This window comes from Tachyglossus aculeatus, chromosome 4, assembly GCF_015852505.1.
Source record: "Tachyglossus aculeatus isolate mTacAcu1 chromosome 4, mTacAcu1.pri, whole genome shotgun sequence".
Taxonomy (NCBI): domain Eukaryota; kingdom Metazoa; phylum Chordata; class Mammalia; order Monotremata; family Tachyglossidae; genus Tachyglossus; species Tachyglossus aculeatus.
The window spans coordinates 48,392,210-48,418,010 of NC_052069.1; the positions used below are offsets into that span (position 1 = coordinate 48,392,210).

Here is a 25,801-nt window from a genome sequence, read left to right on the forward strand (position 1 = left end):
CCGTCTAGAAGGAGAGACGGTTATTAAAATAAATTACAGATAAGTAGATAAATGTTGCGGACTGAGTGTGGGGTGACTATCGAGTGCTACATATTTATTATTTTTCTAATTATGGTTCTATTTACTTTATTAATGATGTGCATATATTTATAATTCTACTTATTTACATTGATGCTATCGATGCCTGTCCACTTGTTTTGTTGTCCGTCTCCCCCCTTCTAGACCGGGTAGGGATTGTCTCTGTTGCTGAATGTGCTTTCCAAGTGCTTAGCACAGTGCTCTGCACACGGTAAGCGCTCAATAAATACGACTGATTGAATGATCCAAGTGCAAGGGGGACACAGAATGGAGATGGGGAAGTAAGGGGGTTAGTGGGGAAGGCCTCTTGGAGCCGATATGATTTTAGAAGCGTTTTTAACGGAAGGTGGGGAGAGTGGTGGTTTGTAGGGTATGAAAGGGGAGGGGGTTCCACGCTGAAGAGAGGACCTGGGCAAGGGGTTAGTGATGAGACAGACGTGATTGATGTTCAGAGAGTAAGTTGGTATTAAGCGCTTAGTACAGTGCTCTGCACATAGTAAGCGCTCAATAAATACGATTGATGATGATTAGAGGAGCGAAGTGCTTGGGCTGGATTCAAATAGGAAATTGGTGTGGTAAGGCAGGAAGGGGTGAGCTGACTGAGGCCTCTGAAGATGATAAAAAGGAGTTTGTTTGACGCTGAGGTGGATGGGCAACCACTGGGGGTTTTTGAGTCAGGAGAGGTGGAATGAAAAGTATTTTAGAAAAATGATCCTCACTACTATAGCACTTATATACATATTCAATTTATTTTAATACCTGTCTCTCCTCCGAGACTGTGAGCTTCTTGTGGGCAGGGAACGTGTCTACCAAATCCCGGCTCCGCCAACTGTCAGCTGTGTGACTTTGGGCAAGTCACAACTTCTCTGTGCCTCAGTTACCTCATCTGGAAAATGGGGATTAAGACTGTGAGCCCCCCGTGGGACAACCTGATCACCTTGTAGCCTTCCCAGTGCTTATAATAGTTCTTTGCACATAGTAAGCGCTTAACAAATGCCATCATTATTATTATTATTACCAAGTCTATCGTATCTCCCAGTGCTTAGTAATAATAATAATGATGGTTGTAAAGCGCTATTCTAAGGGGCTGGGGTAGGTACAAGGTAATCAGGTTGTCCCACATGGGGCTCACAGTCTTAATCCCCACTTTACAGATGAGGTAACTGAGGCACAGAGAAGTGACTTGCCCAAAGTCACCACAGCAGACAAGTGGCAGAGCCGGGATTAGAACCTACGACCTCTGACTCCCAAGCCCGTGCTCTGTCCACTAAGCCACTCTGCTTCTCTTAGTACAGTGCTCTGCACACAGTAGGCGCTCAATAAATACCACTCATTGGAGAGGGGAGAAACAGGAAGGTGAGAAAGGAGGCTGATGTGGAAAGGAGAAAGGAGATGTGGAAAAGGAGAAAGGAGATGTGGAAAGGAGAAAGGAGGCTGATGTACTAAGCGCTTAGTACAGTGCTCTGCACACAGTAAGCGCTCAATAAATATGATTGATGATGATGATGATGGAGTATGATAAATCCTTGGATCAGCAAAGTAGCGGTTTGGATGGGTAGGAAAGGGGGAATTCAACAGGATCTGGTGACAGACCGAACTTGTGGGTTGAATGAGAGGAGTTGAGGATAATGATAATATTGAGGGCTTGTGAGACACGGGGACTGGGGCTGCTGTGTACAGTGACAGGAAAGTCATGAGGAGAAGCATGGGAGAAGCAGCGTGGCTCAGTGGAAAGAGCCTGGACTTTGGAGTCAGAGGTCATGGGTTCAAATCCTGACTCTGCCAATTGTCAGCTGTGTGACTTTGGGCAAGTCACTTCACTTCTCTGTGCCTCCGTTCCCTCATCTGTAAAATGGGGATTAAGACTGTGAGTCCCCTGTGGGACAACCTGATTACCACGTATCCCCCCAGCGCTTAGAACAGTGCTTTGCATATAGTAAGCGCTTAATAAATACCATTATTATTATTATTATTATGAGGAAGACAGGGTTTGGCCGCAAAGATGAGGAGTTCTGTTTGGGGCATGTTGGGTTTGAAGTGTCGGTGGGACATCCGAGTAGAGATGGCCTGAAGGAGGGCGGAAACGCGAGACTGCGGAGGAGAGAGGTCAGGGCTGGCCTTAGCACAGTGTGTCTGCCAGTGACCGCTGAGGGAAGAAACAACAAATTAGAAGGCAAGTCCCACCAGCTCACGGTTGAATTGTTCCTGTCCCTTACCTGGGCCCATTGGTACAGTTCCTCCAACTGCATTTTGTCTAGGTCGGAGGTACCTATAGTAACAATCTTTTTGTTCTGAACGAGGTTTTCCAGTTCTTCCCAATACGGCTGTAAGTGTTCCAAGGAGAGACTGCCTCCATCTTCAATGGGAGGGGAAGCTATGATTACTGAGTCGAGCTGAGCAATCCCCAGGACAGAGCAGGCTGCAGAGAGAAAGAGGAAAACGAAGAGTTCTGTATCGCGTCCGGAACACGCGTTTCGATCGCTCGTAAGGTGGGCTACCTAATGAAGCCCACATCGTTCCTGGTCCGAAGATGCTTTTCTTCCACTCTCCTTTGGGGAGGGGTCTGTTTCTATGAATCCGCTACGGAAGTCATCATCATCATCAATCATCATCAATCGTATTTATTGAGCGCTTACTATGTTCAGAGCACTGTACTAAGCGCTTGGGAAGTACAAATTGGCAACACATAGAGACAGTCCCTACCCAGCAGTGGGCTCACAGTCTAAAAGGTGGAGACAAAGAACAAAACCAAACATACTAACAAAATAAAATAAATAGAATAGATATGTACAAGTAAAATAAATAGAGTAATAAATATGTACAAACATATATTCATATATACAGGTGACTCCAACGGAGACTCCATTCGCTTACAAGTCTGGAGTGCGGCAGTCGGAGGGCACTTCTCAAGTTCCCTGCCGGGCCTGGAAAAGCAGTGTGGCCTCGTGGACAGAGCTCGGGCCTGGGAATCAGAAGGACCCGGGTTCTAATCTCCGCTCCGCCACTTGTCTGCTGTGGGATTGGGGCCAAGTTGCTTCACTTCTCTGTGCCTCAGTTACCTCATCTGTGAGATGGACACTAAGGCTGGGAGCCCCGTGTGGGGCACCGATTGTGTCTGACCTTATTAGCTTGTATCTACCCCGGTGTTTAGTACGGGGTCTGGCACAGAGTAAGCATTTAACAAACACCATTAAAAAACAAAAAGCCTGTTGCCCCTACGGCAGTATTAGAGAGGAATGTCACCCTCCTCTGACTCCCGAATCTCCGATCTGCTTGGCTTTCCCAGCTCTACTATCTTTCCCAGAAGTCGGGAGAAGAGCCAGCTCCTCATTGCCAGCTCATGAGTGGATCTTGAAGGCCACTGAGGCTGTTGGCTGGACCCAACTTCTCCACGCCTCTCCAATTCTTAGCAGGAAGGCTGAGTTGGAGACCTGGCTAGTAAATTTATTTTTGACAGTTACACACCTAATCTAGGTTTTTCAGTTAACTACCTCGCATAGCTTTTGTACAGATGAAAAATGACTGGTATATTTTCAAATGAGAATTTATTCCTACGCAAGACATGATCATTGAATAACAACCCCCCACCCCAACAAACCACTCAAGTTGGGAGTAAAACTTTAAGAGGATTATACAATAACGACTCATAGGATTGTATTTCTGGCTAACTGGCAATCGGAAAAAAAACCTGGGGAAAAATTTGGCAGGCCAGGGCATAATAATAAATAATAATAATAATAATAATAATAATAATAATAATGGTATTTGTTAAGTGTTTACTACATGCCAGGCTCTGTACTAAGTGCTGGGGTGGATACAAACAAATTGGGTTGGACACAGTCCCTGTCCCACATGGTGCTCACGGTCTCTATCCCCGTTTTACAGATGAGGTAACTGAGGCCCAGAGAAGTGAAGTGACTTGCCCAAGGTCACACAACAGACGAGTGGCAGGGCCGGGGTTAGAACCCATGACCTTCTTACTCCAGCCTGTGGTTTATCCACTACATAGTGCTGCTTCTCACAGCAAATGGCTATTTATTGTGAAATTGACACTAGTAACTGCAACATGTGAACTGAATTGGGCAAATCAAATTTGAGAAATTATTTTTTTCCTCTACACCAAATATATTTTCAAAATAAGACAATAGCCACTTATTATGAAATTAAGGAGACAAATGCACGAAGCGGTGTTCTTAAAAAAGGGACACTAATTTGTTACTATTTCTTTGAAACTTCTAAGCTTGACTAAACACAAATACTCGGCCTTGAAGACAAGTTCCAAAGATACTCACTAGTCCTTCCTTTACTGAGTGTTAGAATAATATATCCATTAACTGCAGGATCAGTAACCTAAGGGAGTTGGGAACCACACTCATTTATTAAAATTGTTTTCGTCTACTGTCCTTTTAGGTTCTACCAAAGAGTGCTAAGTTACTTAGCCACATTTACTAAAAATTCCAATATCAACGATCAAAGTATCTCAGTTTTGTGCTTACCAAAAGTATCTCAGTTTTGTGCTTACCAATGTCAACTGAATCTTTGATGGACGAAGTATTAGATCCTACAATGAACAGTTTTGCTGGCCACAAGGAAAAAACAAAAAAAAAAAGAAGAATCTGTAAGAATCCACATTTACTACAAAAGAGAGAGGAAATCACAGAGCATTTCTGACACTAATTATATTTAAATACTACTTCACATGCTCCTCAAGCAACAGTATCGAAGCATACTGCTAAATGATCCAAAGAAATTATGTGCTTTTTCTATTCATCCTTCTTCACAGATATTTTAAAATACCGAAGTGAAGAATATTTTCACCTTCATTCATCACTTGCCAATTTTAAAAGGTTGAGAAGAAGGCTAACAAGGAACCAAATTTTTAAACGGTAAGGAAGGTGAAATAATGGAACGGTCTGTTTCTCAGACGTTTCTCCAACAGGTCCATCATCCTCCGGTGGCAGAAGGGGAGTCTTCAGAGGTCCTGGCTCACACTCCTGCCATGCCCAAAGATCTGTAATTTGGGGAGCGGGGCAGCCCCTCCCTTGGCACTGCCCGCTATTTTTCATCTCAGGCCTTTCTTACCTCATAGTTTACGAAGACTCGTAGTTCTTGTGAGCATGGCATCACACAGGGAACCTTTCCGCTTTTAAAACAAAGCTGCTGCTCTGCATTCCCTTTCCAAACAATACTTTACTTCTATAGCATACATACACAGCTTATGTCCAACCTGATTATCTTGTCTCTACCCCAATTTCACACACGAATACCACTGAATTTTCTACACACTCGTACACATAACAACACGGCACAGTTTCCGGATTGCTTTACCGGTAACTTTCATTTCTTCTCTTTCGTCGGGATTTATTTTTTCTACCGCCTGAGAGACAGTACATTCCAAGGCATCCGGCAACTCCTATAGGGGAAATACGATGTTTAAAGATATTATAATAAGTGGCTGTTTCCGAAGAATTCAACTGAATTTTTTCACAGATATCGATTACTTTATAGGCAGAACAATACAAGCCCCACTTCACCTAAAAGGGCCAGACAGAAAGATGTCCTAAGAAATAAACTATTTTCAGAGAAAATGAAAATAACCAGACCAAAAAAATCCACCGTTTTATATTCTTCGAAATAAATTAAACCATTACTATGCCGGAAAGGGACAGTTGTTGATGTACGATGCACGACTGCCACAATTTAAAAAGTCATTTTATGAAGTAGAATTACTACAACTAAAACCTCATATGACCTATGTTAGAAAATAACCAATTGAACTAAATTCCCCTATGACCAATTAATGGTATGTACTGAGCGCTTACTGTGTGCAGAGAACTGCAGTAAGTGCTTGGGAGAGTACAAAGTTGGCGGTCACGTTCCCTGCCCACAAGGAATTTACAAACTGGAGGGGGGAGACAAACGTTAATAGAAATAAATGACAGATATGTATGAGACAAACATTAATAGAAATAAATTACAGATATGTACGAGACAAACATTAATAGAAATAAATTACCGATATGTACGAGACAAACATTAATAGAAATAAATTACAGATATGCACGAGACAAACATTAACAGAAATAAATTACAGATATGTACCTAAGTGCTGTGGGGTTGAGGGTAGGGTAAAAATCAAGTGCTCAAAGGGTACAGAGGCAAACTGAATACGTGATGCAGAAGGGACACTTTCCCATCAAAGGCTTATTAAAATCCCATCTCCTCCAAGAGGTCTTCCCCCTCTAAGCCCTCCTTTCCTCTCCTTCTATTCCCTTCTGCATCACTCTTGCCCTGGGATTTGCACCCTTTATTCACCCCATTCATCCTCAGCTCCACAGCACTTATGTACTGTGAGCCCACTGTTGGGTAGGGACCGTCTCTATATGTTGCCAACTTGTACTTCCCAAGCGCTTAGTACAGTGCTCTGCACACAGTAAGCGCTCAATGAATACGATTGAATGAATGAATGAATGAATGTACCCATCTGTAATTTATTTATTTATATCAATGTCTCCCCCTCTGGACTGTGAGCTCCTTGAGGGCAGGTAATGTGTCTACCAACTCTGTTATATCGTACTCTTCCACACACACAGAATAGTGTCCGGCACACATAAAGCGCTCAATAAATACGGCTGATTGACTGATTGAGAGGGAGAGGGGGGAAAAGAGGGATTAAACAGGGAAGGCCTCTTGTCCTGTATGCAAAAAAGTCTTTTTTTTTATGATATTTTTTATGATATTTGTTAAGTACTTACTATGTGCCAGTCAGTGCCTGGGGTAGATACGAGGTAATCAGGTTGGACACCGATCCTGTCCCTTGCGGGGTTCACAGTCTAAACCGGAGGGGGACGGATTTAATCCCCATTTTACAGATGAGGTAACTGAGGCACAGAGAAATGAAGTGACTTGCCCATGGTCACGCAGCAGGTAAGTGGCCAGACTGGGATTACAACTCAAATTCTCATATTCCCAGGCCTATTCTCATATTCCCAATTCTCATATTCCCAGTGTTCCACTAGGCAACACTGCTTACCCAGATAAGCCCCAAACAATAAGTCATATATAAAGTTAATGCCACTCTCAGGGTTGAAAGAAAAAGACATCATATAAATATGGCATTTCAACGACTAACCCACCAGAATCCAGATAAGAAGCAGCAAGGCCTAGTGGAAAGGGAGTCAGAAGGCTTGGGTTCTAATCCAGACACTGCCATGTGTATGCTGTGTGACCTTGGGCAAGTCACTTAAATTCTCTGTGCCTCAAGTTCCCTCATCTGTAAAATGGGGATTAAGACTGTGAGCCCCATGTGACACACGGACTGTGCCCAACCTGATTATCTTGCATCTCCCTCAGCACTTAGTTCAGTGCCCAGCACCTACTAACTGCTTCACAAATACCATTAAAAATCATATATATCACCCCCTTACCAACAAGGACATGAGAAGCACCGTGGCTTAGTGAAAAGAGCCCGGGCTTGGGAGTCAGAGGCCGTGGGTTCTAATTCCGGCTCTGCCACTTGTCAGCTGTGTGACCTTGGGTAAGTCACTTCACTTCTCTGAGTCTCAGTTACCTCATCTGTAAAATGGGACTGTGAGCCCTATGTGAGACAACTTGATTATCTACGGGAAGCAGCGTGGCTCAGTGGAAAGAGCCCAGGCTTGGGAGTCAGAGGTCGTGGGTTCTAATCCCGGCTCCGCCACTTGTCAGTTGTGTGACTTTGGGCAAGTCACTTCTCTGTGCCTCAGTTCCCTCATCTGCAAAATGGGGGTTAAGACTGTGAGCCCCACGTGGGACAACCTGATGACTTTGTATCCCCCAGTGCTTAGAACAGTGCTTTGCACATAGTAAGTGCTTAACAAATACCATCATTATTATTATTATTACCTTGTTTCAACCCCAGCATTTACAACAGTTTTTGGCACATAGTAAGCGCTTAACAAATACCAACATTATTATTATTATTATTATTAAGGGCATGGCATTTTGTAATGAGTGGTGCTTATATCCGTGTCCTCTGCTGGACTGACTGCCTTATCCATGGCTCGATATCGATCGGCATCCTTCACCAGTTAGTTATTTATACCTTGGGCAAGTTACTTAACTTCTCTGTGCCTCAGTTACCTCATCTGTAAAATGAGGATTAAAACCGTGAGCCCTCCGAAGGACAATCTGATCACCTTGTAACCTCCCCAGCGCTTAGAACAGTGCTTTGCACATAGTCAGCGCTTAATAAATGCCATTATTATTATAATACACGGCTACCACCAGTCAGATTTCTTTACCTCTGGGTTTGCCTCAACTGTTTGATGTCTATCAGCACTCTGCCTTTCCTGTTCTGTTTGCTTTTTACACTTAGGTTATCTTCTCTTTCCTTGATGATTGTCGCCTGGTTTACAAGCGTATTTCGATCAATCAGTAGCATTCGTTGAGTGCTGTACGTGTGCAGAGCACAAAATACAATACTATGATCCATGATATTACAATAAAACAGAGTGGGTAATAATAATAATAATAATAATGTTAGCATTTACTAAGTGCTTACTATGTGCGAAGCACTGTTCTAAGCGCTGGGGAGGTTACAAGGCGATCAGTTTGTCCCATGGCGGGGCTCACAGTCTTCATCCCCATTTTACGGATGAGGTAACTGAGGCACAGGGAAGTGAAGTGACTTGCCCGAAGTCACACAGCTGGCGATTGGCATAGCTGGGATTTGAACCCGTGACCTCTGACTCCAAAGCCTGGGCTCTTTCCCCTGAGCTATAGTGATCCCTGCCCACAAGGGGCTTACAATCTACAGGGGAAGATTGAACCCTTTTCATTCGTTCAATCGTATTTAAGGAGCGCTTACTGTGTGCTGAGAGTATTGTACTAAGCGCTTGGGAGAGTACAACACGATACCATTTAAACACAATATGTTGTTAAACCATGTTCTTTTAGAAAGCTCTGAAAGAAACTAGAGCAAAGAGAAGCCAGGAAGCTCGTGGAGGGCCACAATCCATGCCAAGTCGAGCTGGCTTACTCTGATCCTTTGCTCAGACTATTGAGCCAAACGGTTTTGTCCTGACAATTTCCTAAGGAGATGTGCTAAGGATTCCTTTGATTTCCCTTTTAACAAAAAATGACGATCTCTTCGCCATTTCGCTTCACGGTATTGTTGCTCTGTTTCTCACCCTGTCCTTATCAAAATCCTCACCAAAATCCTCACCAAAATCCAGCACAATTGAATTTGGGTAGCCATGCTCTAACTTTCTGCTCTTTAAAAGACAAAAACTTATTATTTACTTACCCGCAGTAGATCTGGGCTGATTTGGGAACTCCATTCGCTCAGCGTCTTTTGAATGCAATCTCTTAGCTGTAAAATAATGTCCTTGCATTAATATGAGTATGTATTTACAATACTAGACATAGTAAGATTGCCCAGTACTGGGGCGGCAGCGAAGAGGACAGTAGATGATACCAGTAAAAAAAAAAAATCAGGTTACTCCTTGAAGTCATGTTTAAACGGGACGATGAGAAGATTCTGGATTTACACCCATTTCATTTTCCGACATAAAAAACTTTCCAGGATGTTCTACCCACTTTTAAGCATAATAATAATAATAACGATGGCATTTAAGTGCTTAGTATGTGCAAAGCACTGTTCTAAGCGCTGGGGGGGATACAGTGTGATCAAGTTGTCCCACGTGGGGCTCACAGTCTTAACCCCCATTTTACAGATGAGGTAACTGAGGCTCAGAGAAGTTAAGTGACTTGCCCAAGGTCACACAGCAAACAAGTGGCGGAGCCGGTATTCGAACCCATGACCTCTGACTCCAAAGCCCGGGCTCCTTCCACTGAGCCATGCTGCTTCTCTAATAGCTCGCCTGGAAAAATCTTCACACCCTCAGAGTGGGAAGCAGCATTCATTCATTCAATCATATTTATTGAGCGCTTACTGCTTGCAGAGCACTGTATTAAGTGTTTGGGAAGTACATGGCCTAGTGAATAGAGCATGGGCCTGGGAAACAGAATGACTTGGGTTCTAATCCTGACTCTGCCACCTGTCTGCTGTGTGACCTTAGGTAAAGTCACTTCACTTCTCTGTGCCACCTACATCATCTGTAAAATGGGAATTAATACTGTGAGCCCCAGGTGGGACATGGGCTGTGTCCAACCCGATTACCTTGTATCTACCCCAACACTTAGTACAGTGCTTGGCACATAGTAGGCACTTAAAAAATGCCCTAAAAAGAAAAGAAAAATAGTGTCTGTCATAACCCAAGGTTTTAGCACCCAATTATATAAAGATTTAGGAAGGCACTTAACTACACTATGACTACAGATAATAATAAAAATAATAATGTTATTTTGTTAAATGCTTGCTATGTGCCAGGCACTGTACTAAGCACTGAAGTGGATATAAACAAATAGAGATAAATGTAGTCCCTGCCCTACATAATAATAATAAAAATAATAATCATAATGGTATTTGTTAAGCACTTACTATGTGCAAAGCACTGTTCTAAGCACTGGGGGATACAAGGTGATCAGGTTGTCCCATGGGGGGCTCACAGTCTTAATCCCCATTTTACAGATGAGGTAACTGAGGCACAGATAAGTGACTTGCCCAAAATCACACAGCTGACAATTGGCGGAGCTGGGTTTGCAGTCTTAATCCCCATTTTAAAGATGAGGGAACTGAGGAACAGAAAAGTGAAATGACTTGCTCAAGGTCACAGAGCAGACAAGTGGCAGAGCCAGACTTAGAACTCATGACCTTCCGACCCCCAGGCCCACGCTCTATCCACTAAACTAAAAGAACGGAGGAATTATAAAAAAAATTCCAAGCTTTACAGGCACTTCTTTTTTTCTTTTTTAAGTATCCAGATTTGACTGTGAACTAGAATCTTGGTTTACTGTCATAATAAAAAGGAATTCAACTGCAATGCGTGATTTAACTTCAAGAATACAATGGTTATGAGTCATTCACTCACAGGTTGGAACTATCAAGTAATGGTATTTATTCATTCAATCGTATTTATTGAGCGCTTACTGTGTGCAGAGCACTGGACTAAGCGCTTGGGAAGTACAAGTTGGCAACATATATATAGAGTTGGCAACATACCCAACAGTGGGCTCACAGTCTAGAAGGGGGAGACAGACAACAAAACAAAATATATTAACAAAATAAAATAAATACAATAGTAAATATGTACTCTGCATGCTTACTTTGGACAGGGCACTGTACTAAGCACCGGGGAAAGTATAACTCTACAGAGTTGGTACACACATTACCTGCCCACCACGAGCTTACAGTCTAGTGGGGGAGACAGACATTAAAATGAATTATAGATATGGATGTGGGTGCCCAGGGGGGAGTGAATATCAGGAGCTTAAAGGACACAAATCCAAGTACAGGGGTAATGTAGAAGGCGTAGGAGAAATGAGGGTTGAGTCGGGGAAAGGCGTCTTGGAGGAGATGCGATTTGAATAACACTAGGAAGACGGAGAGAGTGGTGATCCGTAAATATGCCAGGGGAGGGAATTCCGAGCCAGGGGCAGGACGTGGGCAAGGAGTTGGTGAAGTGATGAAGGTACAGTGAGGATGTTGGCATTAGAAGAGTGTAGTGTGCAGGATGGACTGTAATAGACGCAGCATGGCCTAGGGCTACATATAATATATATAATAATTTTTATATAATCTTTATTTAATAGAAGAGCACGTGCTAGGGAGCCAGAAGGACCCGAGTTCTAATCCCGGTTCCACCACCTGTCAGCAGTGTAACCTTGGGCAAGTCACTTCCCTTCCCTGGGCCTCAGTCACCTCATCTGTAAAATGGGATTAAGGCTGTGATCCCCATGTGGGATGTGGACTCTGTCCAACCTGATTACTTTGTAATAAAATAACAATAATGATGATGGCATTTATTAAGCACTTACTACGTGCAAAGCACTGTTCTAAGCGCCGGGGAGGTTACAAGGTGGTCAGGGTGTCCCACGGGAGGGCTCACAGTCTTAACCCCCATTTGACAGATGAGGTCACTGAGGCCCAGAGAAGTGAAGTGACTTGCCCCAAGCCACCCAGATGACAGAGCCGGGATTTGAACCTGTGACCTCTGACTCCAAAGCCGGTGCTCTTTCCACTGAGCCACTCTGCTCCTCTACCCCAGTGCTTACAACAGTGCCTGGCACACAGTAAGTGTTTAATACCAGAGAGAAATAGGAAATCAACGCGGTAAAATGGGAGGGAGCGAGCTGACTGACTACTTGGAGTTTCTGTTTGATGCGGAGGAGGACGGGCAACTACTGGAGGAGCCTGAAGACTGGGGAGACGTGGACAAAGGTTTTTTTTAGAAACGTGATTCGGGCAGTTGGACTGGAGTGGAAACAGACGGGAGGCAAGAATGCCAGCAAGGAGGTTGATGCGGTAGTGAAGGTGCGAGAGGATAACTGCAAGAACTGCTTTTACGCCCTTCGTGACTGTTTGTGTAAACTTATGAAGCAGCGTGGCTCGGTGGAAAGATAGGATAAGTGCTCGGATCCATGTGTGTTCCCGGTGGAAGAAAGGTTTACAGACTTCTAGTCTGTCAGCTACTATGCCCACTAACTCAGCTTGAACTGCGAAAAGCAACTTCTTCCAGAGTAAAAGCCACGCGGCTCTATCGAAGGATGCCAGCGGGAACGGATTAAGCCGTTAGGAAATTAATCGCTGGCTAGAGCGGACGGAATGCTGAGATTCGGATGGAGGTTCTTCCAAGAACACGGAGAGGATTAGGTGGGAGGATTGAAGGCCGCCCAACAGCAATCTTTGGAGAAAGCGGGGCTGCGCGGGCAAACCAAACACACGACGTGGGAGGGAGTTAGCGGGACACCTCCCCTCTGGGACAGGCACGCGATTTTCATGTCAGGCTCAAGTAAGCCGTGAAAAGCACTCGATTCTTTCTTCGTGACGGGATAACTGCAAGAACCGCTTTTACGCCCTTCGTGACTGTCTCTACATGTTGCCAATCTGTACTTCCCAAGCGCTTAGTACAGTGCTCTGCACATAGTAAGCGCTCAATAAATACGACTGATGATGATGATGATGAAGCAGCGTGGCTCGGTGGAAAGAGCCCGGCCTTGGGAGTCAGAGGTCATGGGTTCTAATCCCGGCTCCGCCGCTTGTCAGCTGGGTGACTTGGGGCAAGTCACTTCACTTCTTCTCTGTGCCTCAGTTCCCTCATCTGTAAAATGGGGATTAAGACTGTGAGCCCCACGTGGGACAACCTGATCACCTTGAACACCCCCTCCAGCGCTTAGAACAGTGCTTTGCACATAGTAAGTGCTTAACAAATGCCATTATTATTATTATTATTCTTATGTTTATCGAGTTCTTATTACAGTGCAAAGTGCTGGTGACCGTCTCTATATGTTGCCAACCTGTACTTCCCAAGCGCTTAGTACAGTGCTCGGCACACAGTAAGCGCTCAATAAATACGACTGAATGAATGGTGAGTTTTGCCAAAAAAAACCAAGCCTTGCCCACAAAGGGTAGAGATACCCTTTGCACACAGTAAGCGCTCAATAAATACGATTGATGATGATGATGAGATACGTAACACAACCCGAACGATAAAAAGAAAGTGAAAATTCCGCAGTCCAAAACATCAACGGTGAAGCCTTTGAGCCAAACTCTACTGAGAGTGGAGAGTCTTCAGGGTTGGCACCCTAGGCAAACAGCCTTTGCCCCAGGCTCTAATAAACAATAATAATAATAATAATGATGGTATTTGTTAAGCGCTTACTATGTGCCAAGCACTGTCCTAAGCGCTGAGGGGGGGGGGGGAATCAAGATGATCAGGTTGTCCCACGTGGGGCTCACAGTCTTAATCCCCATTTTACAATGAGGTAACAGGCACAGAAAAGTGAAGTGACTTGCCCAAAGTCACACAGCTGACAAGCGGTGGGGCCGGGATTAGAACCCATGACCTCTGACTCCCAAACCCGGGCTCTGGGGGCTTCTAGATCCATCTAGGCCTCCCTCCTCCTGCCTCAGGTAAGAGGACAGAGGCAGTCTTCATCACATCATGGGAGTTTAAAGTTGTAGTCAAGTTACCTTGCTTGAGGGGGGGAAAAAAAGAGATTCCCAATTAATTATGTTATTTGTTAGGAGCTTAGTATGTGTCAAGCGCTAGGATAAGGTACAAGATATTCAGATTACACAGTCTCTGATCTGACTGCATGGTGAGGAGCAGCGTGGCTTCGTGGAGAAAGCAAAGGCTGGGAGTCAGAGGACCTGGGTTCTAATCCCAGCTCTGCCCCTTACAGGCTGCGATACCTTGGACAACTCAATAATAATAATAATAATAATAATAATAATAATAATAATAATAATAATAATAATGGCATTTATTAAGCACTTACTATGTGCAAAGCACTGTTCTAAGCGCTGGGGAGGTTACAAGATGACCAGGTTGTCCCATGGGGGGCTCTCAGTCTTAACCCCCATTTTACAGATGAGGGAACTGAGGCCCAGAGAAGTGAAGTGACTTGCCCAAAGTCACCCAGCTGACAATTGGTGGAGCCGGGATTTGAACCCATGACCTCTGACTGTACTTCCCAAGCGCTTAGTACAGTGCTCTGCACATAGTAAGCGCTCAATAAATACGATTGATGATGACGATCCACCTCCTCTTGATACTTCGGAAATCTTTTTCCAAGCAAAGCTTCCTTAGTTCTATCTATTTATTTATTTATTTTATTTGTACATATCTATTCTATTTATTTTATTTTGTTAGTATGTTTGGTTTTGTTCTCTGTCTCCCCCTTTAAGACTGTGAGCCCACTGTTGGGTAGGGACTGTCTCTAGATGTTGCCAATTTGTACTTCCCAAGCGCTCAGTACAGTGCTCTGCACATAGTAAGCGCTCAATGAATACGATTGATGATGATGACTCCAAAGCCCGGGCTCTTTCCACTGAGCCAAGCTGCTTCTCACTTAACTTCTCAGCACGGCTTAGCGGAGAGAGCCTGGGCTCGGGAGGCGGAGGACGTGGGTTCTAATCCCGACTCCGCCACTGGTCAGCTGTGTGACCTCGGGCAAGGCACTTCACTTCTCTGGGCCTCAGTTCCCTCACCTGAAAGTGGGGATTAAAAGTGTGAGCCCCACGTGGGACAACCTGATTACTCTGTACCCACCCCAGCGCTTAGAACAGCGCCTGGCACATAGTAAGCGCTTAACAAATACCACAATTATTATTCTCTGTGTCTCAGTTCCCTCATCGGCAAAATATGGATTTAATACCTGGTCTCCCTCCTACTTAGCCTGTGAACCCCCACAGGGAACCTGATTATCTGGTATCTATCCCAGTGTTTACTGCAGTGCTTGGCACATAATAAGCGCTTAATACCACAGTTATTTTTATTAATGTAGCCCAGCATTTAGCACTTAGTAAGAACTTAAATACTACAATAGAAGCAGCGTGGCTTAGTGGAGAGAGCACCGGCTTGGGAGTCAGAGGACGTGGGTTCTAATCCCGGCTCCGCCACTTGTCTGCTGTGCGATCGTGGGCAACTCACTTCATTCACTCAATCGTATTTATTGAGCGCTTACTGTGTGCAGAGCACTGTACTAAGTGCTTGGGAAGTACAAGTTGGCAACACAGAGAGAGCGTCATTCATTCATTCATTCAATCGTATTTACTGAGCGCTTACTGTGTGCAGAGCACTGAACTAAGCGCTTGGGAAGTACAAATTGGCAACATATGGAGACGGTCCCTACCCAACAGCGGGCTCACAGTCTAGAAGGGGGAGACAGACAACAAAACAAAACATATTAACAAAATAAAATAAATAGAATAAATATGTACAAATAAATAGAGTAATAAATACATACAAACATACATACGGCTGCTGTGGGGAGGAGAAGGAGGTAAGGCGGGGGGATGTGGAGGGGGAGAGGAAGGAGGGGGCTCATTCTGGGAAGGCCTCCTGGAGGAGGTGAGCTCTCAGTAGGGCTTTGAAGGTCCCTACCCAACAATGGGCTCACAGTCTAGAAGGGGAAGACAGACAACAAAAAAAAAAACCACGTAGACAGGCATCAAAATTGTCAGAATAGAATTATCGCTGCCTCAGTTACCCCATCTGTAAAATGGGGATCAAGACTGTGAGCCCCACGTGGGACAACCTGATGACCTTGTATCTACCCCAGCGCTACGAAAGGTGCTTGGCGCATAGTAAGCGCTGAACAAATACCAGTATTATCATTAATACAATTATTATTAATATCACTCCGATCCCAAACGGAGCTCACAATCTAAGAGGGTGGGGGAGGAAGTATTTTCTCCCCATTTTACAGATGAAGAAACTGAGGCACCAAGAAGTGACTTGCTTAAGTCTGCCCAACTGGCCAGTGGCAGAGCTGGCATTAGAACTGTAGTCTCCTGACTCCAGGACTATGCTCTTTCCCCTAGGCTACACAACATTTTTAACCTGTCATCTGGGCTGATTAATAATAATAAATAATGTTTTAGGCTTTAGCACCCAGTAAACACTTAATACCACATTTTTCCCCCCATCAAATCCACAGTTGTTTGGTTTTAGCTCCAAAATGCTAATTCAACCTCACCCCTTAGCCTGCGGAAGACCTGACACCCCTTTGCGAAGCAATGAACCTCTCAGAAGAAAAGGTGGTTTTAAGAATTATTTTATGGCACTCATTACACCCATCATCAGAAGTCAGTCAATAGTATTTATCGAGGGCTTAATGTGTGCAGAGCATTGTACTAAGTGCTCGGGAGAGTGCACTGTAACAACATATTCCCCGCCCACAGGGCGTCTAGTCTGCCCAGGAAACAGGGCCTGGCTTTTGATCACTCATTCACTCATTCAAACGTATTTATTGAGCACTTACTGTGTGCAGAGCCCTATACTAAGCGCTTGAGAAGAACAAGCTGGCAACATTTAGTGGCTAGAATAATGACAGTCAAAAATAATATCCCATAAATACATTAACTTCCTTCCCTTCCCCACAGCACCTGTATATATGTATATATGTTTGTACATATTTATTACTCTATTTATTTTACTTGTACATATCTATCCTATTTATTTTATTTGTTAGTATGTTTGGTTTTGTTCTCTGTCTCCCCCTTTTAGACTGTGAGCCCACTGTTGGGTAGGGACTGTCTCTATATGTTGCCAATTTGTACTTCCCAAGCGCTTAGTACAGTGCTCTGCACATAGTAAGCGCTCAATAAATACGATTGATGATGATGATGATGATTAACTTCTAACCCAAAGCTAGGACATTGGTGTAGCATTAATTCAGGTGGAAGAAGGACCCGTGGGAATCACTCAGGCACAGTTCTGGACATCGTAAGCGCTGGCAAAGTCCAACCTTAGAGCTGACAACACAAAGTACTAGAGTTGTGTAATCCTACGGTAAATACAGCCTCTTTCAAAATCACACCTCCAAAAAAGCTTTTTCTGATTAATTACTGTCCTCAGACTACATTTTCTCCAACTAATCCTCTTGGCCCCAGTAGAACTATTGTACACAATTTACATAATCTATTTAAACCACTTCTCCCTTTCCTCAATTCAATCATTGGTATCTACTGAGCGCTGATTGTGTGCTAGGCACTATACCAGACATCTGGGAGGATAGAGTTGGGAGACACATTCCCTGCCCATGAGGAGTTCACAGTCTTGAGGGGGAGATAAACATTAAAATAAGTTCATGAATGCATGAAAGTTACAGATAAATGCTTAGTACAGTGCCTTGCATACAGCAAGTGCTCAATAAATATGAATGAATGAATAATAATAATAATGATGATGGTATTTGTTAAGTGCTTACTATGTGCCAGGCACTGTTCTAAGCGCCAGGGTAGATATGAGGTCATTCATTCATTCAATCGTATGTATTGAGCGCTTACTGTGTGCAGAGCACTGTACTAAGCGTTTGGGAAGTACAAGCTGGCAACATATAGAGACAATCAGGTTGTTCTGCGTAGGTATCCCAGTCTTAATCCCCATTTTACAGATGAGGTAACTGAGGCACAGAGAAGTTAAGTGACTCGTCCAAAGTCACTCAGCTGACAAGTGGCGGAGTCGGGATTAGAACCCACGACCTCTGACTCCCAAGCCTGGGCTCTTGGCACTAAGCCTCAATGCTGCGGAAATAGGAAAGTATATGGCTGTGTACGTAAGTGCCTCGGTTACCTTACCTGTAAAATGGGGATTAATACATTCAATTGTATTTATTGAGCACTTACTGTGTGCAGAGCACTGTACTAAGTGCTTGGAGAGTACAATTCGGCAACAAATAGAAACAATCGCTACCCAACAATGAGCTCATGGTCTAGAAGGGGGGACTCTATCCCAGGGCTTAGAGCAGTGCTTGGCACATAGTAAGGGTTTAACAAATACCACAATAATAATAATAATAATAACAATTATTATTATTATTATTGTTGTTGTTCTTCTCCTGCTTCTCCTTCATCCCCGCTTCCAGAGGAGAAATGGGAGAGAACAAGCCCGAGGCCAAGACTTCAGTCGGTTGCCCGGATTATCTTTGTACAGAAATCCTTCGTCTCACAAGCCCGCAACCTTGGTGTCATCCTCGGCTCCGCTCTCTCGTTCACCCCTCACATCCAGTCTGTCACCAAAACCTGCCGGTCTCAGCTCCGCAACATTGCCAAGATCCGCCCTTTCCTCTCCATCCCAACCGCTACCCTGCTCGTTCAAGCTCTCACCCTAACCCGTCTGGACTACTGTATCAGCCTCCTCTCTGATCTCCCATCCTCTTGTCTCTCCCCACTTCAATCCATGCCGCTGCCCAGATCGTCTTTGTCCAGAAACGCTCTGGGCATGTCACTCCCCTCCTCAAAAATCTCCAGTGGCTACCAATCAACCTGCGCATCAGGCAGAAACTCCTCACCCTGGGCTTCAAGGCTGTCCATCACCTTGCCCCCTCCTCCCTCACCTCTCTTCTCTCCTTCTCCAGCCCAGCCCGCACCTTCCGCTCCTCCACCGCTGATCTCCTCCCCGTACCTCGCTCTCGCCTGTCCCGCCATCGACCCCCAGCCCACGTCCTCCCCCGGGCCTGGAATGGCCTCCCTCTGCCCATCCGCCAAGCTAGCTCTCTTCCTCCCTTCAAGGCCCTGCTGAGAGCTCACCTCCTCCAGGAGGCCTTCCCACACTGAGCCCCTTCCTTCCTCTCCCCCTGCTCCCCCTCTCCATGCCCCCGGCATTACCTCCTTCCCCTCCCCACAGCACCTGCATATATGTATGTATTTATTACTCTATTTTATTTGTACATATTTATTCTATTTATTTTATTTTGTTAATGTTTTGTTGTCTGTCTCCCCTTTCTAGACTGTGAGCCTACTGTTGGGTAGGGACCGTCTCTATATGTTGCCAACTTGTACTTCCCAAGCGCTTAGTACAGTGCTCTGAACACAGGAAGCGCTCAATAAATACGATTGAATGAGTGAATGAAAAATGCTCTGGGCATGTCACCTCCTCAATAATCTCCAGTGGTTGCCTGTCAACCTATGAATCAAGCAAAAACTCCTCACCCTGGGCTTCCAGGCTGTCCATCCCCTCGCCCCCTCCTACCTCACCTCCCTTCTCTCCTTCATCCAGCCCAGCCTGCACCCTCCAATCCTCTGCCACCGCTCACCTCCTCACTGGGCCTCGTTCCCGCCTGTCCCGCCATCGACCCCCGGCCCACGTCCTCCCCCTGGCCTGGAATGCCCTCCTTCCCTCCGCCCATCCGCCAAGCTAGCTCTCTTCCTCCCTTCAAGGCCCTACTGAGAGCTCACCTCCTCCAGGAGGCCTTCCCACACTGAGCCCCCCTTTTCCTCTGCTCCTCCTCCCCCTGCCCTACCACCTTCCCCACCCCACAGCATGTGAGTATATCTGTACATATCTATAATTCTGTTTATTTGAGTGCCTGTTTACTTGTTTTGAGGCCTGTCTCCCCAGCTCTGAGACTGTGAGCCCGGTGTGGGCAGGGATCATCTCTCTCGTTGGCTGAATGGTACCTTCCAAGCGTTTAGCCCAGTGTGCTGCACACAGTCAACACTCAATAAATACAATGAATGAACGAATAAGCCCCCTTCTTCTCAGCTCCCGCTCCCTTTGTTCTTTCCCCCTCTCCCTGCCCCACAGCCCTTATATATATATACACACACACACACACACAGCCCATAGATCTATATATAGATCCATATATAGCCCATATATAAAAATATACATCTGTATATAGCCCATATATATATATATATATCTGTATATAGATCTAACTCTATTTATTCATACTGAGGCCCGTTTACTTGTTTTGAGGCCCGTCTCCCCTCCCAGGACTTTGAGCCCGTTGTGAGCAGGGACTGTCTCTCTTTATTGCTGTATTATACTTTCCAAGTGCTTTGCTCAGTGCTCTGCACACAGTAAGAGCTCAGCAAGGGAAGCAGTGTGGCTCAGTGGAAAGAGCCCGGTCTTTGGAGTCAGAGGTCATGGGTTCAAATCCCAGCTCCGCCACTTGTCAGCTGTGTGACTTTAAGCAAGTCACTTCACTTCTCTGGGCCTCAGTTCCCTCAGCTGTAAAATGGGGATGAAGACTGTGAGCCCCACGTGGGATAACCTGATCACCCTGTAACCTCCCCAGCGCTTAGAACAGTGATTTGCACGTAGTAAGCACTTCATAAATGCCATTATTATTATTATAAATATGACTAAGTGCTCAATAAATACGACTGAATGAACAAATAAGCCCCCTTTCCCTCAGCTCCACCTCCCTTTGCTCTTCCCCCTTCTCCCCACACCCCAGCCCTTATGTATAGCTCTGTATATCTATTTATAATTCTATTTATTTATCCTGAGGCCTGTTGGCTAGTTCTGAGGCCTGTCTACCTCCCCCCTCTAGGATTGTAAGCCCATTGTGGGCAGGGACTGTCTTCCTCGCTGGCTGAATGGTACTTTCCAAGCGCTTAGCCCAGTGTTCTGCACACAGCTCTCAATTAATACGACCGAATGAACGAATAAGCCTCTTTGCCCTCAGCTCCCGCTCCCTTTGCTCTTCCCCCCGTCCCCGCCCCACAGCCCTTATAGATATTCATTGAGTGAGTGAATATATATTATATATATATATATATAATATATAAATTGAATCGTATTTATTAAGCATTTTCTGTGTTGCAGAGCACGGGACTAAGCACTTGGAAAGTACAATTTGGCAACAGAGACAATCCCTACCCACCACTGGGCTCACAGTCTAGAAGGGGGAGACAGACAACAAAACAAGTAGACAGGTGTCAATACCATCAGAATACACAGAGTTAGAGCTATGTACCCATCATTAATAAAACAGAGTAATAATAATAATAATGATGGCATTTATTAAGCGCTTACTATGTGCAAAGCACTGTTCTAAGCGCTGGGGAGGTTACAGTGTGATCAGGTTGTCCCACAGGGGGCTCAGAGTCTTAATCCCCATTTTACAGATGAGGTAACTGAGGCACAGAGAAGTTAAGTGGCTTGCCCACAGTCACACAGCTGACAATTGGCAGAGCCGGGATTTTAACACCCGACCTCTGCCTCCAAAGCCAGGGCTCTTTCCACTGAGCCACACTGCTTCTCCAATAAGTAGTAAGTGTATATATAGTGTATATATATATATATAAGTGTATATATTACACTTATACACTTATACAATATATACACTTATACAATATATACACTTACACAATATATGCACTTATATAATAAGTGTATATATATAGTGTGTGTATATATATATATATATATAAAATCTGTCTAGATCTATAATTCTATTTACTTATACTGAGGCCTGTTGGCTAGTTTTGAGGCCCTTCTCCCCCCACTCTAGGATTGTGAGCCCGTTGTGTGCAGGGACTGTCTCTCTTGCTGGTTAAATGGTTCTTTCCAAGCGCTTTGCCCAGTCTTCTGCCCACAGTCAGCTCTCAATAAATACGACTGAATGAACGAATAAGCCCCCTTCTCCTCAGTTCCCGCTCCCTTTGCTCTATATATTCATATATAATATATATTCATTCATTCAGTAGTATTCATTGAGCGTTTACTGTGTGCAGAGCACTGGACTACGCGCTCGGAAAGCACAGCTTGGCAACCTATAGAGACAGTCCCTACCCAGCTATGGGCTCAGTCTTAGAAGGGGGAAACAGACAACAAAACGAGTAGACGGGCATCAAAACCAGCAGGATAAATAGAATTATAGCTACGTACACATCAGTAATAATATAAATAAAATAATAAATATGCACAAATATACACAAGTGCTAGAGGGGAGGGGAAGGGCACTGTTCTAAGCGCTGGGGAAGTACAAGTCGGCAACAGAGACGGGCTCACAGTCTAGAAGAGGGAGACAGACAACAAAACATGTATACAGGTGTCAAAACCGTCAGAAGAAATAGAATTAGAGCTATACACCCATCATTAATAAAATGAATAGAGTGATAAATATATATATATATATATATATATATATATATATATATATATATCTGTCTAGCCCTATAATTCTATTGACTTATCCTGAGGCCTTTTGGCTTGTTTTGAGGCCTGTCTCCCCTCCTCCACGTCTGTGAGCCCGTTGTAAATAGAATTATAGCTACATACACATCATTAATAATATAAATAAAATAATAAATATGCACAAATATACACAGTGCTAGAGGGGAGGGGAAGGGCACTGTTCTAAGCGCTGGGGAAGTACAAGTCGGCAACAGAGATGGGCTCACAGTCTAGAAGAGTGAGACAGACAACAAAACATGTATACAGGTGTCAAAACCGTCAGAAGAAATAGAATCAGAGCTATACACCCATCGTTAATAAAATGAATAGAGTGATAAATATATATATATATATATATATATATATATATATATATATATATATCTGTCTAGCCCTATAATTCTATTGACTTATCCTGAGGCCTTTTGGCTTGTTTTGAGGCCTGTCTCCCCTCCTCCACGTCTGTGAGCCCGTTGTAAATAGAATTATAGCTACATACACATCATTAATAATATAAATAAAATAATAAATATGCACAAATATACACAGTGCTAGAGGGGAGGGGAAGGGCACTGTTCTAAGCGCTGGGGAAGTACAAGTCGGCAACAGAGATGGGCTCACAGTCTAGAAGAGTGAGACAGACAACAAAACATGTATACAGGTGTCAAAACCGTCAGAAGAAATAGAATCAGAGCTATACACCCATCGTTAATAAAATAAATAGAGTGATAAGTGTGTATATATATATATCTGCCTAGCCCTATAATTCTATTGACTTATCCTGAGGCCTGTTGGCTTGTTTTGAGGCCTGTCTCCCCTCCTCCACATCTGTGAGCCCGTTGTGGGCAGGGACTGTCATTCATTCACTGGCTGAATGAATGAAACGAATGGCAATTCATTCATTCAATCGTACTGATTGAGCACCTACTGTGAGCAGGGCACTGTACTAAGCCCGCTGTCTTTTAGACTGTGAGCCCACTGTTGGGTAGGGACCGCCTCTCTATGTTGCCGACTTGGACTTCCCAAGCGCTTAGTCCGGTGCTCTGCGCGCAGTCAGCGCTCAATAAATACGATTGATTGACCTCTGTAGGTGTATAATTGTCCGGCCTTGTCCTGAGGGCCGCTGGCTAGTTTTGAGGCCTATATATATCTCTAGATATCTAGATATAGATATATATATATATCTAGATATACATATATATCTAGATATCTATATCTAGATATATATATACATCTAGATATCTATACCTAGATATATATATCTAGATATAGATATCTAGATATCTAGATATCCACATTTAGATATATATCTCTAGATATATATATACACCTAGATATCTAGATATATACATAGATATCTAGATATCTATATCTAGATATAGATATCTAGATATATCTATAGAGATATATATATCTAGATATCTAGATATATCTGTATATATCTAGATATCTAGATATATCTATGTATATCTAGATATATCTAGATATCTATATCTAGATATATCTAGATATCTATATCTATACATATCTAGATATCTATAGATATCTAGATATCTATATCTATATATATCTAGATATCTATATCTATATCTAGATATCTATATCTAGATATCTAGATATCTAGATATAAATAGATATCTCGATATCTATATATATCTAGATATCTATATCTCTCTCTATATCTAGATATATCTAGATATAGATATCTAGATATCTAGATATAAATAGATATCTCGATATCTATATATATCTAGATATCTATATCTCTCTCTATATCTAGATATCTATATCTAGACATATGCATATCTATATATCTAGATATAGATATCTAGATATCTAGATGTCTATATCTAGATATAGATATCTAGATATATATAGATATCTATATATCTAGATATAGATATCTAGATATATATATGTATATATCTAGATATCTAGATATCTAGATATATATATGTATATATCTAGATATCTAGATATCTAGCTATATATATATCTAGATATCTATATGTAGATATACACATCTAGATATCTATAGCTAGATATCTAGATATAGATATCTAGATATCTAGATGTGTATATCTAGATATAGATATCTAGATATATATATGTATATACCTAGATATAGATATCTAGATATCTAGCTATATATATATATATATAGCTAGATATCTAGATGATAGACAGATCGAGGGATGGCCCCGTGTGGGTGTCGAATTGCGTGGCCCTGTCCTGAGGGCCGCTGGCGAGTTTGGAGTCGTGTCGGGCCGTGAGGCGGCGGCGGCGGCGGCCCGCGGCGCCCCCCCCGGTGTCGGTGCCCTCCCTCCCTCCCGCCGTCCGTCCGTCCGTCCGTCCGTCCGTCCCGCCCTCCCTCCCTCCGTCCCGTCGGGGTCCCGGTCCGTGACCTCGTGTCCGTGGGCGTCGGGACCCTTCCTCCGTAGGCGGCCCCAGTTGAGCAGGTTCCCGGTGTGGAGGCGGAGGTGCCGGGCCCGCTCCAGGAGGAGACCCCCGCCGCACAGGATGGCCGTGCCCATCCCCGACGACCGACCGATCGACCGACCGACCGACCGTGACTCAGCACGGACGGCGCCCGAAAAATGCCCCGTAACCGCTCGGGCGGGGGGGCGGGGCCCCGGGGGCACGTGATCGGGGAGGGGCGCGGGGCGCGGGGGCGGGGGGCACGCGGGGCCGGGGGACAGGGGCGGGCGCGCGGGGGCGGGGCTCGGGGGCCGTCACGGTCACGTGGGGAGGGGGCGGGGCTCGGGGGGGTCACTTGGGCAGGGGCGGGGGAGAGGGGGGATCAGGGTCACGTGGGCAGGGGGCGGGGGAGAGCGCGCGTGCGGGCGGGGCTCGGGGAGGGGCACGGGGTAAGGGGCGGGGCCACGGGAGGGGACGCGCGGGAGGGGCTCGGGATCACGTGGGTAGGGGGCGGGGCCGGGGGAGAGGGGCGGGGCCGGAACGCGGAGGGAGGGGGGCGCGTGGGGGGGGCTGGGGGGGATCGGGGTCACGGGAGCAGGAGGAGGCGGGGCTGGGGGCGCGTGGGCGGGGCTCGGGGAGAGGAGGGGCACGTGGGTAAGGGGCGGGGCTACGGGAGGGGGCGCGTGGGAGGGGCTCGGGGTCACGGGGGGAGGGGGAGGGGCCGGGGGAGAGGGGAGGGGTTGGAACTCGGAGGGAGAGGGGGCGCGCGGGCGGGGCTCTGGGTCACG

At 44.9% G+C, this 25,801-nt stretch overlaps 1 protein-coding gene across 1 annotated transcript in view; it reads right to left on the reverse strand.

Moving 5' to 3' along the window:
* GCLM (glutamate-cysteine ligase modifier subunit) overlaps positions 1-25,188 on the reverse strand; it is a 40,337-nt gene extending 15,149 nt beyond the window's left edge. The window contains exons 1-5 of the mRNA XM_038744935.1: positions 25,001-25,188; positions 9,365-9,430; positions 5,407-5,491; positions 4,601-4,657; positions 2,295-2,497 (exon numbers count right to left, since the gene is read on the reverse strand). Of these exons, the coding sequence (XP_038600863.1) occupies positions 2,295-2,497; positions 4,601-4,657; positions 5,407-5,491; positions 9,365-9,430; positions 25,001-25,129 (540 nt within the window). The 5' untranslated portion in view covers positions 25,130-25,188. The remainder of the gene's footprint in view (positions 1-2,294; positions 2,498-4,600; positions 4,658-5,406; positions 5,492-9,364; positions 9,431-25,000) is intronic.
* Positions 25,189-25,801: the final 613 nt, after the last annotated feature.